Here is an 18,242-nt window from a genome sequence, read left to right on the forward strand (position 1 = left end):
CTGTTCTGCAGCACACTGGCCGCTTGAAGTGTCTCGGGCTACAAGAGGTGCAGAAACTAAACAGCTCGATCAGCATGATGAACATTTCATAGCCTTTGTTTCCTGAATTTGTTTCTAGATATTAGAGAATTTTATTCATCCAGGTAATTAAGACAAAATGGAAAGTTCTTGTCAAAGAACTCATGGTACCTAATTGAAAAGGTAAAGACGGGCATGTTGTAGAAGTGCTTCCCACGCCTCCACTTGGTTTCACTGCACTTCCCTTAGGGATTGCATATGCTTCTCTCCTCATAAATGTATTCCATCGTACCCCAAAATCAGCCCACATGAGGTTGTGAAGTATAGATGACAGGTTGCTTTCTTATTTTGATTTTTCTATTCTTACAGACCAGTGGTTATGTAGCTGTCAGCTTTATTTTATTGTTGCACATTTATTTTCATTTGAAAGGCAGAGGGACAGAGAGCACCTGCTGCTTGACTCTACAAGTGCCCATAACAGCCAGAAGTTGGCCAGAGAAAGCTAGGAGCCCAGAACTCAGTCTGAGTCTTCCATGTTGGTGTCAGGGACCCAACTACTGGGGACCGCACCTGCTTCCGGAGCACGAGCATGCGTCAGCAGCAAAAAGAATTGGGAGCATGTGGAGGGGGTGCTGGCGCAATGGCTCAACTAATTAATCCTCTCTCTTCAAGCACAGGCATCCCATATGGGTGCTAGTTTCTGACCCAGCTGCTCTGCTTCCCATCTGGCTCCCTGCTTATGACCTGGGAAGGCAATGGAGGACGGCCCAAACCCCTGGGATCCTGCACCCACGTAGAAGACTCGGAAGAGGATCCTTGCTTCCTGGCTTCAGAATTGGCTCAGCTATGGGCATTGCAGCCACTTGGGCAATGAACCAACAGATGGAAGATCTTCCTCTATGTCTCTCCTTTTCTATGTAAATCTTTCCAATAAAAATAAATCTTTTAAAAAAATAGAATTTGGGGGCCCATTGCGTTGGCCTAGTAGCTAAAGTCCTTACCTTGAACGTACCAGGATCCCATATGGGCACTGGTTCTAATCCTGACAGCCCCACTTCCCATCCAGTTCCCTACTTGTGGCCTGGGAAAGCAGTTGAGGACGGCCCAAAGCCTTGGAACCCTGCACCCACGCGGGAGACCTGGAAGAAGCTCTTGGGTCCAGATCGGCTCAGCTCCAGCCATTATAGTTGCTTGGGGAGTGAACCAGTGAACGGAAGATCTTCTCTCTGTCTCGCCTCCTCTCTGTATATCTGACTTTCCAATAAAAATGAAATAAATCTTAAAAAAAAAAATAGAATTTGAAGCAGAGCCGAGAGTTGAACCCAGGCAGTAGGATGTGGGATGCAGGTGTCTGAAGTGGCACTTTAACCACTGTGCAGAGTCCGACCTGTATCTGCCCCCCCCCTTTTTGATGTTTTATTTATTTACTTGAAAGACAGAGTTACAGAGAGAGGAAAAGATCTTCCATCCATTGGTTTGCTCCTGAAATGGTGGAAACAGCAAGGGCTTGGCCAGGCTGAAGCCAGGAGCCCCATGCAGGCCTCCCGCATACGTGGCAGGGAGAAGCAGTGGAGCTGACTAAGATGCTGATGTTGCGAGCTGTGGTTTAACCAGCTGTACCAGAGATGCTCGAGTAGACAAGTCATTGTTTCTTTTTTTTAAGATTTTATTTTATTTTTATTGGAAAGGCGGTTATAAAGAGAGGAAGATCTTCCATCTGCTAGTTCACTCCCCTAGTGGCAGCAACTGCCGGAGTTCAGCAGATCCAAAGCCAGAAGCCAGGAGCTTCTTCCAGGTCTCCCACGCGGATGCAACGGGTCCCAAGGCTTTGGGCCGTCCTTAACTGCTTTCCCAGGCCACAAGCAGGGAGCTGGATGGGAAGTGGGGCTGCCGGGATTAGAACTGGTGCCCATATGGGATGCTGGCATGTGCAAGGCAAGGACTTTAACCACTTTAACCACCACTATCGTGCCAGGCCCATGTCATTGCTTTTGAATAGATTTTAAGAAATTGGCATTTTACACATATATATGTCATAAAAAGCAACATATCTTTACTCTTTCTCTTTAGAGGATCTGTTTTTGAACTTTGTGTCTAAGTGTTCCTGAAGTAGGTCCTGCTGTGGCAGCTTTGCCACAGCATCGTCGCTGCGTTGCTGGGCAGCACCAAGCAGAGTGCAGTGTATTGTTGCTAAGCTGATGGAAGCTTTGCACTGCCGCCGTTTGGGAGGGCTCTTACACATAGTGTTGCTTTACACATTCTTGGTTGTTGGGTATAGATATACAAATATTGGGTGACATTCTGCAGGTAGGGTTGGCTGGGTTAAGGAGATGGCTAATGCTAGGGAGTGTTTCAAAGCAGCCAGTTTGTTCTTCCAAAAGCATAAGAGTTGATTTCTCTCGCAGTCCGTAAGTTCTCTTTGTCACTGTGTCGTATCTCCTTTGTCGCTCTACTTTGATGCCTTATGTTCAGTGCTTTCGCTGGGTCCCATGCTTACTGGCACTAGCTTCCCTCTGTTCTCATTAGTCTTTGGTAGCTTTTGTCTACTTGTGATAAGAGGGCAGGAGACATCTCCCCTCAGGAGTATTCTTCAGAAAAGAAGTCTTTGGTACAGGGAAGAAATGTGCAGAATTTACATTTGTACCATGTCACATGCCCGAGAAGTGTTCACCAGGTGAAAAATCTCATATAATACATACGAGGAACAGTGTGATGGCATAGAGAGAAATGGCTGAGTCCATAATAAGAGAAGCCTCTGTATGTTCATGATGATTAGGTCAGTAAGGGCTGCTCAGGGTAGTCTCACAATTTCAGGTGCTTAATGTGAGAGGAGTTTATTTCCTGTTCCCCTGTATGGGTTTTCTTTGTAGGTAGGAGGGCTTGATTGTGTGTACATGGGATTTTGGGATACAGACTACTTAACATCTTTTGGTTGTTCTATCCCTTAGGGTCTTGGAGACCTCTGCGTTCACCCGGAGTTGGGAAGAGGTGATAGAAAAAGAATGTATACTTCTAAGAATAAAGCTCTTTTCTGCTCACACTCCCCTGCTGGGAACTTCACAAGAGGGTGGGAAATGGGGTTTCTGGTTGGTACTGGTGCCCAGGTCAGTGCCACAGGCTGCTGGAGGAGTTAGCTTTGGCTAAGAGGGTAGCTAGCCAGCTGTGCTGTACCAGCTCCTTGAAGATGAGAGTAATTAATGCCTGTTGGATTGGAACAGCTTATTAGCTTCTGTTAAGGTGCTCATTATTGTTATTACTTTAATTTATAGAATTTTTTTTATTACATTGTGTTATGTGACACAGTTTTAGGCACTAGGATTCCCCCTCCCCCAACCTCTCCCCATGGTGGATTCCTCCACCTTGTTGCATTGCCACAGTTCAAGTTCAGTTGGGGATTTACAGAATTTTTAAAACATGTGAAAGATTTTTTTTATCTAAAAGGCAGAGAGAGATGTTCCATCTTCTGGTCACTCCCCGAATGGCCTGTCGCAACCAGCCGAGGCGCCGCTTGCTGCCATCGAGGCTATGTGTAAACAAGCTGGTTTTTGTAGCAGAGCCAGGACTCAAAGTCAGGCTTTCTGAAGGGGGTTGGGCATCTTGGACAAGGGCTTGGCCGCCGTGCCAATCCTCCAGGTACTAGTTATTCTAAGTGGTGACTTGGACCAGGAAGTCAGTTTAGATTTATGGCTAACTGGAAGTTCTTGCCTGCCTTGTGCTGCTTAGTTCTAGGATTTGTTCTAACTTTGGTTTTCTTATTCTTTATAGTTAGACCACCTTGCAGTGAAACTTAGAAACTACCATCTCCACTTCATTCTGCAAGCTGCTGAGGAAGAAAAAAGCTGTCACACTGTGATATGCCATTATCAGCCAGTGATTATATTGGATTTAACCCCTTCTCCCATCTTTTTGCTCCTTCCCCTTCCCTCTAGTTTGAAATTGGCACAATGGAAGAAGCTGGAATTTGTGGGCTAGGGGTGAAAGCAGCTGTGTTGTGTAACTCACAGTCAAATAGTCTTCAACATCAAGACTCAAATTGTGGTGGGACAACTAAGAAGCATTCATTGGACGCGGATGAAGGCAGTGACTTTGTAACAAGGAACAGGAGTTTGGTGGGCCCAGCCTGTTGCGCACCAGAGTCGAGAGAGGACATTCCTGGGCGAGAAGCGCGGACAGATCCCCCTGATGGTCAGCAGGATTCAGAGTGCAACAGGAACACAGAGAAAACCTTAGGTAATGATACTTCTCCGCAGTTGGGTGTTTTCATGCACTGCTCTTTTTCTTCCTGTCTCTTGCGGCACAGTGGTTAGCAGCATAGCCAGGTCGGAGGTGCCTGCAGCAGAGCACGAAGCATAGTCATGCGTCTCAGGAACTAAGAATTGGCGTTCTAGAAAACATATGGGTCCAGCTTGACAGAAGTGGTTTCTGACTTGCCTTGAATGCATCTTTAATGCAGTCTGGCTGAAAACCCTGGGGGACTGTATGTGTATTTGAGCGCTCAGTTAGCAATAATGTTCTCCAGTCCACAAGGTGGGCTAAGACTGGCCTTGCAGGGCGTGCTTTACCTCTCTAGCTCTAGTCACACAGTTTCTGAAGTAGATCTCCTCAGTGAAACTTGAATCTTCCTTTCCCTTTTAAAAGACTGACTTATTTGAAAGGCAGAGTTAGAGATCTTTCATCTGCCAGTTCACTCCCCAATTGGTTGCAGTGGCTGGGGCTGGGCCAGGCTGAAGCTAGCAGCCTGGAATTTCATTTGAGTCTCCTATGTGTAGGGGCCCGAGGGCTTGGACAATTTCCCACTGCGTTCCCAGGTACGTTAGCAGGGAGCTGCATCCAAACTAGAGCAGCCAGGACTCAAGGCAGCACTGATAGCGTATGCCAGTGTCAGGTAGCGACTTGACCCGCTATGCCATGATGCTGACCCCTGATCCGCTTTTATTTTACCCTTACTAAAAGCTAAAAGTCCTCTTGAGTTTTTAATACTTATTATATCTAAGATTTACAGGTTTCATTTGCATGGTTTTCTATGTGATTGTAAGTTGGGATTATCCTTATTAAATCTATTTTCATCTACCCTGGAAAAGGTAAAACTATATACAGATATGAAAAAAAGTAATTCTAATTCTTTATAAACAAGACAGATTTCTTCAAAACCAGTATTCTCAATTTTATGAAAATATAATTTCCAGAAGTTATATACCTGTTATAAGACCAAAGCAATTCTACCTCTAGGAATACACCCAAGAGAATGAAAAATCTACAGAGGCACTTATGCACAAATATTCAGAAGTTCCTAGCAGCATTATCAATAACAGTTAAAGTTTTAAGACTACACAAATATCCTCCAACTGTTGAATGGATAAGTAAAATGCCTGTCCATGGGATGGAATATTACTGAGCCATGATAATGAATGCACCATCGGTACATCCCATGTGGATGAGCCTTGAAAGTATTTTACAAAGCAAAATAAACTACATGTAAAACATCACATGTTGTGTGATTCTATTCAGATTAAATGTCCAGAATTGGCAAATCCCAGAAGATAGTGTATTTGTGGTTGCCAGAGCTGGGGAGAATGGTGGGAATATGCATTGTTTTGGTTGTAATGAAAATGTTATAGAATTAGATATTGGTGGTTGCACAATCTTGTGAATATATTACATTGTACATATACTTTAAAAGAAATTTTGTGCTGAGTGGATTCTATAATCAAAACCAAAATAGTATTTGAATGTTAAGAATTGTTCTAAAATTGTAAATTATAATTATTTCTGGTCATATTCAATTATCATATTTAATTACCTCCTAAACTTCTTATTAACCTTGCACTAAATGACAGCAGATTTTGTTATGTTAAATTTTAGGTGTATAAAAATGTAACTGCTTTTAAAAACATTTTTACTTCATTTGAAAGTTAGAGATCTCCCACTGTTGGTTCACTCCTCAAGTGCCTGGAACAGCCATGGCTAGGTCAGGCCAAGCAGAGCCAAGAGCCTGGAACTCAGTCCAAGTCTCCCAAGAGCAGAGTGTGCCAGGAACCCAGCAGCCCGAGTCCCCACTTCCTGCCTCCCAGGCTACATAGCAGCAGGAAGTGAGCCCCATAGTATGATATAGGATGCCAAAAGACAAGTTTTCTTTTTAAAGATTTATTTATTTGAAAGAATTACAGAGAGAAAGGAAGAGAGAGATCTGGTTCACTCCATAGATGGCTGTGTGGGCCAGGGTTGGGCCAGGCCAATGCCAGAAGCCAAAAGCTTCTTGTGGATCTCCCATGTGGGTAGGAGAGGCCCATGTGCTTGGACCATCTTCTCCTGCTTTTCTAGAACTGGATCAGAAGTGAAGCAGCCAGCACAGATCCATTGCCCATATGGGATGCCAGCATCTCAGTCAGCGGCTGTACCTGCATGCCACTTCACTTGCCTGTCAAGTGCCATCTTAGCAGCTTAAACCAAAAAAAAATAGTATTTTTTTGAAAGTCAGCCTGCTTCCTTACCCCTACCAGTTGGTCATTTTTTAAGATATGTATTTTAATATCACATGTATAAAAGTGAACAATTCAAAAACTAAAAATGATATCTGCCAACTGGCTTAATAAGGAAAATGTTCTGACTTACTTGGAATACCATTTGTCCCCTCCTGTCTCAGCCACCTGCTTCTCCCTGCTGCCGAAGGCGTTAAACTGTTGAAGCTCTTTTCTCCAAGGCAAGAGCTGTCTTGTCATCTTTTATTTGCACTAACCTTGGTTAACAAATGGAATGTGCTCAGTAAGTCATTAGAAAGTCATGTTGTTGAAATGGCGCAGAGGAACAGGCATGTTCCTTCGCCGGCTCATGCCCGTCTGACGCAGTGTGTATTACCCACTGAAGCTCCCTTTGAACTTGGTTAGGAGGAAGCCTTTAGGCATTTGTCTGCCCTTTCTAACTTGCCCTTTGTCCTCACTTGGAGAGTTGTTCTGAACAGCCAGCAGTGCTAGGAGTGCTGAATTGGGGGTGGGGCTAGGAAAGGAAGAAGATGTGATCAGTCCTTAAGTGAATTGGTAAATCTCTTATTTCTAGTTATAAATTACTTTGCTGTGGATATCAGAACATGGGAAATGTCAAAGTCACAGGTTCGATTCGATCTTCTGGGACTTATTTCTTATCTTGTTAATCATCAGGAAAAGAAGTTTTATTACTGATGCAAGCCCTAAACACCCTTTCAACCCCAGAGGAGAAGCTGGCAGCTCTCTGTAAGAAATATGCTGATCTTGTGAGTATAAATCAAGGCACAAGGACATTGTCAAATACAGCAGAGTGTGTGTGTGCTTGAGAAACGTTTAACATACAGGTTTGATACAGCTTTCAATGTAAAATTATATTTGATTCCAAAATTGAATGGATGGATTTGATTTGTTTGGGGCTTTTGCCAGTTGCGTACTTGTATTTTCCAAGATTATATGTAGTGAACCTTATAATGCTAAGATGTGGCATAGATTGTCTAAACTCAGTTGCGAATTCTCAGTGAGCCTCTTCACTGCCGTGTGCTGATGGTAGATGTCACTGGGGGGGAGGAGTTGCTGTACTTACCAGATAAAAACTGAAAGCATTTCGATTGAAATTGTTAGATGAAATAGTCTATTAAAATAATAGTTACTATTTTGGAAAATATTGTTTAACATCTACTATGTGCCACGCATGCTTTTCCGCATCTTCCGAAGAAATTGACCTCATCAAAGAGTTTATTCTGGGCCTGTGTTAATTCAAGTAGTATGAATTATCAACCTGGAAGCCCTGGCACCCCATTTAAGTTGAAGAATGGGAAAATCGTAGAACTTTTTGAATGAAAGGTTGAGGAGAACTTATAGAATAAGTGGCTATGATTACTGCCGTCTGTGACGTTTTAGGCAAAGCGTTGTCAGTTGTGTTTTCACCTGTTATTTATTTTCTTGCAAAGGCAGATATACAGAGAGAAGGACATACAGAAAGATCTCTCGTTTATTGGTTCATTCCCCAAGCAGCTGCAATGGCCAGTCCTGAGCCAATCCAAAGCCAGGAGCCAAGAGCTTCCTCCAGGTCTCCAACTTGGGTGCAGGATCCTAAGGCTTTGGGCCGTCCTTGACTGCTTTCCCAGGCCACAAGCAGGGAGCTGGATGGAAGTGGAGCAGCTGGGACTAGAACTGCTGTCCATTTGGGATTCTGGCACTTACTAAAGCAAGGATTTAGCCACTGAGCCATCGTGCTGAGCCCCTGGGTCTGCATTTTGCCAAGCTTCATTTAGTGATGTTGCCAATCCTTGGACACTACTTTTAGTGGCAAGGATGTAGAGTGTTTGTGGCTTTTAATTTGTCTGTGTGTGTGTGTGTGTTTGAGAGAGAGAGAGAGCGAGCGCGCGCGCGCAAGCAGGCATTGTGATGAATAGTCTCCGTAATGTAGTTTTGTACTGAACGTATGAGAAATGGAGCATGTACTATTTTCTGAAAGTGTTTTAGTTGTATTTCTTTAAGCAACACTTTGCTTAAAACATGGCAAATAGGTTATTCAGCTGCGAGAACATTGAGGCAATAGCCTTTTCAAAAATTTGTTCCATAATCTCTCTTCTGCCTTCACTATGTTTAGCTGCCCTTTTGTGATACTGTCACCTTACATCAGGGGACTTGTGTTGATTTTCATAAAGCTTCTGTGGAGCAGATGGGATGGAGCTCTGTGTGTTGTAGGTGGGGCAGTCCCTGTGGTCGTCACATGGAATAGGTGGTACTGGCTCGTCACAGTGTGTATGCTGCTAGTAGGTGTGGATACCGTTAACGCCATTAAGCACTTTATCACTATTCTTTCCCCTTCTTTAGTCAGTGTGTGGAGCTTATTATAGTGCAATGTAAATCATTATTAAGGCTTTATTTTTTAAAGCTTTCTTTTTATTGCAAAAGCAGATTTAAAAAAAAAATATTTTGATTGGAAAGTCAGATATACAGAGAAAAGAGACAGAGAGGAAGATCTTCCTTCTGTGGATCACTCCCCGAGTGGCGGCAGTGGTCGGAGCTAAGCTGATTTGAAGCCAGGAGCTTCTTCCAGGTCTCCCACACGGGTGAGGTCCTAAGGCGTTGGGCCGTCCTCGACTGCTTTCCCAGAGCACAAGACCACAAGCAGGGAGCTGGATGGGAAGTGGAGCAGCCAGGAGACGAACCAGCATGTGTGTGGGATCCCAGCACTTACAGGGGAGGATTAGTCAATTCAGCCATCATGCCAGCCCTGTAATGTGTAAATCTGTTTGAATAATGTGAATATCTGGGTAGATACTGTCTTTTTAAAAAAGATTTATTTTATTTCTGTTTGAAAGATAGGTCTGCTAGTTTTGCCCCAAATGACTCTTATGGCCTGAGCTGATCCCATCTGAAGCAAGGAGCCAGGAGCCAGAAGCTTCTTCCAGGTCTTTCATGTGGGTAGAGGGTCCCAAGGCTTTAGGCCGTCCTCTAGTGCTTTTCCCAGGCTATAGGCAGGGAGCTGGATCAAAAGTGGAGCAGCTGGGACCTGAACCTGCGCACACATATGGGATGCTCGTGTTGCATTGGAGGATTAGCTTACTATGCCATGGCTCTGGACTTTATATCATTCTCGTTTTTGTCACAAATGTCTTGTTAATTCCCTGCTCTTTATAACTCTTAGGCTCATCTTAGTTCCTGGGAATGAGAGTTGGCGGGGACAACATTCAGGATTTCATAGAATTTATAGAAGGCTTGGGTTGTGTAATGTGGATTGTCATTCTTATGACAAAGTGATTAAGCTTACAGGGAAAGAATCAGTCTTGCTATTTGCAGTTAGCATTTCCACATAGATTAAAAACTTAATTGTCAAAAATTAAACTTCAAAAATCTTAGATTGTTTAGATGTATTAATGATTTCTTACAGTATCAGAAGTACTATCAAAGATCAAATTAATTGGCTTTATTTAATAAATTAAGAATCCGCTTCATCAAAAGTAAAGTGAGAAGATACTATAAACTGGTGGAGCATACTTCCAGCAAATGTCACCATCAAATTTAGTATCAAGAATAGCTGTTATTTTTAAAAAGATTGAGTTGAATGACAGACTGACAGATAAAGACATCTCCCATCCTGCTTTGCTCCCCAAGTAACGGTGACATCGAGCTTGGAGCCAGGCCACAGCCAGGAGCAGCCAGGAAGACGCTCTGGGCTCCCTGTGGGGGCTGGGCCCAGGGATTGGGCCAGCTTTGGCTGCCTTCTCCAGGAGCAGTCACAGGAAGTGTAATCACAAGTGAGGGGCGGCAGGATTCAGACTGGCACTCAGGGGGATATGTGTGCTGCGAGCTACATTTATCTATTTTTATTTGAAAGACAAATTTTTACAGAGGAAGGAGAGGAGGCTTCCTCTGGTTCATTCTCCAAATAGCCACGATGGCCAGAGCTGAGCTGATCCTGAGCTGGGAGCCTGGAGCCTCATCTGCATGTGCAGCTTTGTTGCAGGGTCACAAAGACTTGTGCATAAGCAGACCATAAGCAGAGAGCTGGATTGGAAGTGGAACAGCTGGGCCATGTACTGGTGCCCATATGCGATGTTGGCAGTTGTAGGTAGATGATTGGCTTACTATACTGCAGTGCTGGCCCTATTGCAAGTTGCATCTTAACCCACTTTGCCACAGTGGTGTATCAAAGCATCAAGAATACATGGAGGGTATCAACAAATGAATAATAATAATTAAAAAAACCCAAATAACTCAGTGGAAAGCTGAGCAAGAGACATGAAAGAGGCATTTTGTAGATGCAGAAAAACAAAGATGCAGAGATTATGTCCTGACATACAGGCCCATAAACACAGAGTGAGATTTTGTGAAATAAGATTATTAAGGAAATGAAAATTATAGCCACAGGTGACCTTATGTCACTGCAGTGTCATGATTAGAAAATCTGCTTATCCTGGATTTTGGAGAAAATGTGGCTCTATGTAATCTTTTTTGCGTTGTTGAGAATATAAATTTGCCAGCCACTTTGGAAAATAGTTTAGGGGGTCATTTGAAATTGGACCTGCTGAAATCATTGCCCAGTGCAATCCCACTGTTTGTAACCAGGAAAAAAATTTTTTTTAATTTTTATTTTGATTTTTTGATTTTTATGGTACAATTTTGTAGATTGGGATTCCCTCGCAAACTCCCACTCCCTGAGAAATTTTTTAACATACATACCAGGAAACACCATGACTGCGTAACAACAAAACTTGGAACCGCCCCAAGTGTTGAGCGACCGAGGCTCTAGGCTGACTCAGCGGACATCTGATTTTGTGTTACCCTTAAGCTAAGACGTGGGTTTCAACAGCTTCTTTTTTCTTTAAACACAAACTCAAGGTAAATTTAATTGGAGAAAACATTCATTAACAATAAACAAAATTAATGCTTACTATTCTTTAAATGTCATATACATTATAAATATATACCGTGTATTTCCAATTAACTCCATTCTTAGGCTCAATTTAAGAAAAACTATTTTTTTTAAAGATTTATTTTATTTTTATTGGAAAGGCGGATATACAGAGGAGAGACAGAAAGGAACATCTTCGTCCGATGATTCACTCCCCAAGTGAGCGCAACGGCCGATGCTATGCCGATCCGAAGCCAGGAGCCAGGAACTTCTTCCGGGTCTCCCGCACGGGTGCAGGGTCCCAAAGCTTTGGGCCGTCCTCGACTGCTTTCCCAGGCCACAAGCAGGGAGTTGGATGGGAAGTGGGGCTGCCGGGATGAGAACCGGCGCCCATATGGGATCCTGGGGCGTGCAAGGCGAGGACCTTAACCACTGCGCCACCGCTCCGGGCCCAAGAAAAACAGTTTTAACAGCTTTTATACAAAAAATACTTCACTAAGAAAGAAACTACACAAAAACAGTACAAGTATAATGTGCATAGCAAAATAGCTTTAACTATCTATGTATGGCTGGGTTTTAACTTTTAAATGAATGTTTCTTAAATAATACGTAACAAAGACCAGATGTGATATGTTACTTTTATCTACAATCCAACAATGCACGTGAGTCCTAGCAATGTATTTATTGATCTTTATTTATTTTTATTGGAAAGGCAGATTTACAGAGAGAAGGAGATAGCCCCAAGGCCTTGGGCCACTTCTCGGCTGCTTTCTCAGGCCACAGGCAGGGAGCCAGATGCGAAGTGGAGCAGCCGGGACACGAACCGGCGTCCACATAGGATTCTGGAGCGTGCAAGGCAAGGACTTAGCCATTGAGTTATTGCACTGGGCCCAAGTCCTAGCAATATAATGGAGGGTTGCCACTGTTCAGGGTGAAAACTGTTAACCAGATCTGGCTGTTTCTGTTTAAATTAATGTAAATTAAAGTAAAAACAAAATCCTTCAGTTTTCATTAGCCAAAGGTGAAAAAGTCAAACTACAGACAGGTGAAATACAGTAACAAGGAAGCAGAGGCAGTCCGGAGGATGTGATACTGAGAGCCAGGGATGACAGCTACTTGCTCATGTGGAGGCTCAACCTTTTAAACTGTGCTGCCACCTGCCGTTCAAAGTCAGATTACAGCCCGATTATGCAGAAAGTTCTATACGAAATGCAGTGTATTTGTGTTTATTTTGGTTTTGATATTGTTTTCATAGTTGAGAGATACACACGCCCATGTGGAACTCAGATTAGGTGGGGGAGGTTCAGGAGGTGTAGTTATTTTTAATCTCTTGTAAACATTGCTAGAAAGGATGCCTGATACTTTCATTGACCACAAGATGGCATTCTTGCTCTTGAAATTGTGACTCAGCATCATTTTTCTTGATCTGTGAAAGCCTTGTTGAAAGGTTAGTATGGCTGCCATCTTATCTGTTAGTGTTGATTTGACCTTGAAATGGACTCATTTGTTCCAAATGTAGAACTGCGGTCATAGAATAAAACCCTGTGAGTATGGCTGAGGTTTCAATTCTGATGTCTTTCAGTGCAGTAACCTACGGGTGTTATTTTAGCAAAATGCAACTTCATGGTTTTGATTCCTAAAACATTAGTGTTTGTTTAAATTAGAATTGGAGCACAAACACACCAAACCTGTATTCTGTATTTGAATTTCAGCAGATAAAAGCAGGAACTACTAGACAGACGTTGACCTACCAAACAGCAATTCAGACTATACCTATTCAACGTTAGAGTCGGTCTGAACTGGAGCAGGACTTAGTTCAGAATAACTGGGTACCATTGCCAGCAGGCATCACCCAGCTGAAGGGCATCATCAGTTCAGAAGTAGGACTGTGGCTTGAAATTGAGGCCCACACACTGCTGAGAGTCACTGTGTTGAGACAGGCCAGGTGGTCAAGCGGAGGCGCCGGGCAGTGTGGGAGTCAGGCCTGCGGGTGACCACGGCCACTTGCTCTCAGTGCACCCCCCGCCGCACGAGTACAGTCTGGGGTGGCTTTGTAATCTCTCGGGGCTGATGCATTTGTTCCATACAACCTGAGTAATGGAGTTGTTATTAAACATATATCTAAAGGTTAAGAAAGAATGTCAAGTCTTTTCCCCATTATCGCAAGTTTACTTATTTTTCTGTCACAACTGGAAGGGACAGAGGGTTGGTGGTGTGCTGTGGCATGAAAGAACTTGAGTAAAGTATTACACTGCAGCTTCTGGTTTTTTAAAAATGTGTTTTGATAGTTCTTAGTGTAGTTGCTCCAGCCAGACCTGTGGGGTTTTTCTTCTTCCTAAATAAAAAGTGCTTGTCAATTTTAGCTGGAGGAGAGCAGAGCTGTTCAGAAGCAGATGAAGATTCTGCAGAAGAAGCAAGCCCAGATCGTGAAGGAGAAGGTCCACTTGCAAAGTGAACACAGCAAGGCCATCTTGGCGAGAAGCAAGCTGGAATCTCTGTGCAGGGAGCTGCAGCGCCACAACAAGAGCTTAAAGGTTAGTTGGCTCGGCTGAAGTCTTGCAGGTGAGGCTTAACTGCTTTATAATCACCTTGGATGCGCTAGAAGGAAATCCCTTCTCTGTTCGGAGACAGAATTACTACCCACTCTGTTCGGCTTGGGCTGGTGGCTGATTTGAGGCCTTCGTAAATGGGAGGTGAAGCTTGGCGTTTTATGCAACGAAAGCCCTTGGGTGGTCACAGGGCCCGAGGGTGCTTATACCCACAGGTGGCATAGGAAGCCCCATGCCGCCAGTTGTCTGTGAGCGCTGCGTATTGAGAGTTGTTAGGAAGTGAGCCACTGGGAAGCGACCGAGTCAGGAGTCCGAGAAGGGGCTAGTGCTGAGATCTCGCCTGCGTCACAGGCTGCACTGTGCATGTCTCCTGGAGTACTGATATTTTCATTTTTTTAAACTTTTAATTTGCTTTTCTATTTTTATATGCTTGAGAGAGACGGAGATCTTCCATCCATAGATTCCCTCCACAATACCCGTGCTAGCCAGGCAGCAGCCCAGCATCCCGTATGGGTCCCCTTTCCATAGGGCATCAGGACTTGGGTACCTGATTTAGTGTCCACTGCTGCCCTGCATGTGCGCTAGGTATTTGAGAATAGCATTTACACCTTGGTTGAGTATAAAGGAAGGGGAACAGGGACCTGAAGATAAATTGTACTGAGCAGGGAAGAAAGGAGAAAGAGCAGTCACTGGAAGGAATGTGTCAGAATGGGTGGGCTTGTCCACATGCAGGCTCTCCAGTCAAATCCCAACCTTACCCCTCAACCTTCGAGGCCATGGAGTCTTTGCCTTTGAAGCTGTAAATTTCCCTTTGTTTTTGAACCCTTAGATCTAGATCTAAATTTGGTGGTATTTTTTTCCCAGTAGCAAATCAGTGTTTTAAGTGAAATGATAACTGTTTGGTCATGCAACGGTCTTTTGACAATTGTACCCTAGCAGGAGTTGCGAGCAAGCTTTCCACAATAAAGATTTCATTTGTTCCTTGCCCCTTGGGGTGTGGAAAGCATGAGCCAGAGTCTGCTAGCCAGGAAGGAGCTGTGCTGGAGAAGCTCCGGCCTTGTGTTGCGCTGCAGTGCGTGTTGGATAACCATATGACTTTTATAGTAGGAAAGTTTGTTTCTGTACCATTTTCTGCTTAGGCAGAGGTGCTTGCCTTTAAATGAGAGCCTTTTAGTCCTAAGCTAGGGGCAGAAGCAACATTTGGGGCTGCAAGAAATGAATGTGTATTGCAGCAGCAGCAGCTTTGCGAGCATCCTTGCGCCAAGATGATTAACACAAATTGTTTTGGATAATAAGGATGAAAATGTGCAGCAGGCACGAGAGGAAGAAGAGCGGCGGAAAGAAGCAACTGCACATTTCCAGATAACCCTGAATGAAATCCAGGCGCAGCTGGAACAGCATGACGCCCACAACGCCAAGCTCCGCCAGGAGAACATCGAGCTGGGCGAAAAGCTGAAGAAGCTCATCGAGCAGTACGCGCTCAGGGAAGAGGTACCAGGGCTTGGCTTGCAGGAGCGAAAACGTCACCCTCACTAGGCGCATCCCACGGGGTCGGTAATGCCCTGGAGAGGTGCTGTCCCTCCGCTCTGATCCCGCTGCACCTCAGCAGGTCGTTAACGGGGATTCTATACTGTTAGAGAGCAAAACAGAGCCTCTTCTTCCGTAGCACGCGCACCGGTATGAAGTGCAGACTCCATTGCTGCTGCACTTGCTCCTTGGCCTCCAGTTAAGACTTGAGTGTATTGTTTTACAGAATTTTCTATCTGGAAGGGTTCTCTTTCTACAACTGAAAAATGATGTTGTTCTGATGGCTTTATCACTCATACATAGCCAGTTAACAGTTTGGTTTGGAAATGCCAGTAGGCTTTTAGTAAATGTCCAATGTGTACCAGGCACCAGGTACTTTACGCAGTTTAACCTCTGCTTCCATTATGAGCCTGCGAGGTAGACGTGGCCGCTGTGGTACGGATGACAACACTGGACGGGGTTTGACCAGCTCTGTCATCTTGTTGCCAGCTGAGAGATTTGGGACAATTTGATGGAGAGAATAAAGAAGTAATAGGTGGCTAGTGTATGAGTTTACTGGTTGGCTCTCCTTGCCCGGCTGTGCGTTTGAGTAAGTGCCGCGCTGGTGGTGCAGGGGGCCCTGCTCCTGCAGAGGGTTCACCGGGTGCCCCTTCCTCGAGCTCGGGCCAGGGCAGCGTGCCACGGCGCTGGTTGCGGTCGTCAGAAGGCTGAGGGGGCCTCGTGGCTGCGCTGCTGCTTCCCGGGTGTGTTCCTCTTCACTAGGTGATTAAAGGAGTTGTGCTTCCCCCATAGCATATCGATAAGGTTTTCAAGCACAAGGAACTGCAACAACAGCTCGTGGATGCCAAACTGCAGCAGACGACACAGCTAATAAAAGAGGCTGATGAAAAGCATCAGAGAGAGAGAGAGTTTGTAAGTTCTGTTCCTTACAGTTATTACCAGAGTTGTAACCGACGCCATTTAAAACATGCAAGTTTGTTCTAGTTTACCTGTGACGCAGCACACACGGCACGCTGGCTGCTCTGCTGGGCTGGGTGTTGGAAAGCAATCGGCTGTTTTTAATTTTTTATGCAAAAAAAGAATTTGGAGGAACTAAACAAATTCCTAGAAAGACCTGTACTTAGAATACTTTTTGGGTAATCATCATCTGTTCAAGAATTGGCAATGGTGCAGCGCGTCAGCGTGGTGGGTCAGTGGAATGGCAAGCTCACCGGAGCGCTCCCATGCACAGTCGGTCACGTTTTGCCTTTAAACAACAACTTGGAACTAGGGAAACCACTTGTTTTCTTACTCTGGTGTCATTCGTCCTTGGCTAAAATACCAACAGAGCTCCAGACGCTCCAGGCTTGGCATGGCAGCCCCGGTGCACACACAGCCTGTATGGCGTGTCAGGGACTTGCATGTAGTGCAGTCCCACTGGGCACGTTTATTTAAGATGCGCAAGTTCAGCTCTGTGTTCTTAGTTAAAGGAATAATCAATGTGCAGATGACACTCCGGCGGCCTGCGCCCTCCCTGGTGGCCGTAGCAGAGTCTGTGCTGCTTCTGCTCGCTGCCTGCTCCTGCTCAGAACGAGGCCTCCTGAGGGACTAGCCAGTTTTCTTAAAAAATTTTTTTTGTAAAAGATTTTTTTATTTGAAAGGCAGAGTTAGAGAGAGAGGAGGCAGAGGAGAGCTTCTGTCCACTGGTTTATTCCCTGAATGGCTGTAATAACTGGTCCAAGTCCCAGAGCCCGGAGCTTCTTCCGTTCTTCCGGGGCTCCCACATGAGTGTCGGGGCGAGGACCAGGGCCACCTCCCACTCACTACCCTCCCAGGCCCATCAGCAGCCATGATGTCAGCTGGCACCTGTATGTGATGCTGGCACCACTGCACTGCCCCCATGATGGCTTTTAATAGTCAGATCTTTGTATAGGGACAAACACCAGTGCCCAGTGGTTAAATGAGGGTATGGCTCCACATTTCCAAAGTTGAGGGCTACATTTGATACACACAGGTCCATGTGTGTTACTGCACATCTGATTCTGGCTGGCATTCTTTGAACTATGTGCAGCAGTTACTTTAGGGACTAAATGTTACAGGTGCCTACTACACAAATTTGCCACAGATTTTTTTTAAAGCCTTGAGTAGATAAATTAGAAGCTCCTAACTTGTCTCTCCTGCTTTTCAAAAAAATTATTTTTACTTGAAAGGAAGAGAGATAGGGAAATTTTCCATCTGCGCATTCACTCAAATGGCCACAGTGGCCAGAGCTGAGCTGATCAAGAGCCAGGAGCCAGGAGCTTCTTCCAGGTCACCCATGTGACTGTAGGGTCCCAAGGCTTTAGACCATTCTTGATTGCTTTCCAGGCCACAAGCTGGATGGAAAATGGAACAGCCAGGACTAGAATCAGCCCCCTTTTGGAATGCCAGGTGGTAGAAGCAGAGAATTAACCTGTTGTCCTCCCTTGCTTTTTAAAAATTTGAAAGAGTTACAGCGAGAGAGGAAGACACACACAGAGATGTTTTCCATCTGCTGGTTTCCTCTGCACGAGGTGCGAGAGCCGGGGCTGGGCCAGGGTGGAGGTGCAGTTCCATGCAGATTCCTAGGTGGGGCAGTGCTCCAACACTTGGTTTCTGCTGCTTCCCCAGGCATGGTAGCTGTGTCTGAAGTGCAGCAGCCAGGATTGGAACTGGCCCCAGAATGGCTGTGCTTCGCACCATACTTTTTTTTTTGTTTGTTTCTTTGTTTAAAAAAATTATTTTTATTGCAAAATCAGATATACAGAGAGGAGGAGAGACAGAGAGGAAGATCTTCTGTCTGATGAT

At 44.8% G+C, this 18,242-nt stretch overlaps 1 protein-coding gene across 2 annotated transcripts in view; it reads left to right on the top strand.

Moving 5' to 3' along the window:
* Positions 1 to 18,242, top strand: part of TXLNG (taxilin gamma) — a 51,798-nt gene that overhangs the window by 24,722 nt on the left and 8,834 nt on the right. The window contains exons 1-6 of one of the 2 annotated variants that reach the window (XM_040997606.1): positions 3,954 to 4,011; positions 4,138 to 4,248; positions 7,173 to 7,264; positions 13,725 to 13,895; positions 15,207 to 15,401; positions 16,230 to 16,349. In XM_040997606.1, the coding sequence (XP_040853540.1) occupies positions 3,963 to 4,011; positions 4,138 to 4,248; positions 7,173 to 7,264; positions 13,725 to 13,895; positions 15,207 to 15,401; positions 16,230 to 16,349 (738 nt within the window). In that variant the 5' untranslated portion in view covers positions 3,954 to 3,962. Of the gene's footprint in view, positions 1 to 3,947; positions 4,249 to 7,172; positions 7,265 to 13,724; positions 13,896 to 15,206; positions 15,402 to 16,229; positions 16,350 to 18,242 lie in introns of those variants that run through there. The other variant, XM_040997597.1, reaches the window with a different exon arrangement.

The sequence above is a fragment of the Ochotona curzoniae genome, unplaced genomic scaffold (assembly GCF_017591425.1).
Source record: "Ochotona curzoniae isolate NIBS_2020 unplaced genomic scaffold, NIBS_Ocur_1.0 contig_1274, whole genome shotgun sequence".
Classification (NCBI taxonomy): Eukaryota; Metazoa; Chordata; class Mammalia; order Lagomorpha; family Ochotonidae; genus Ochotona; species Ochotona curzoniae.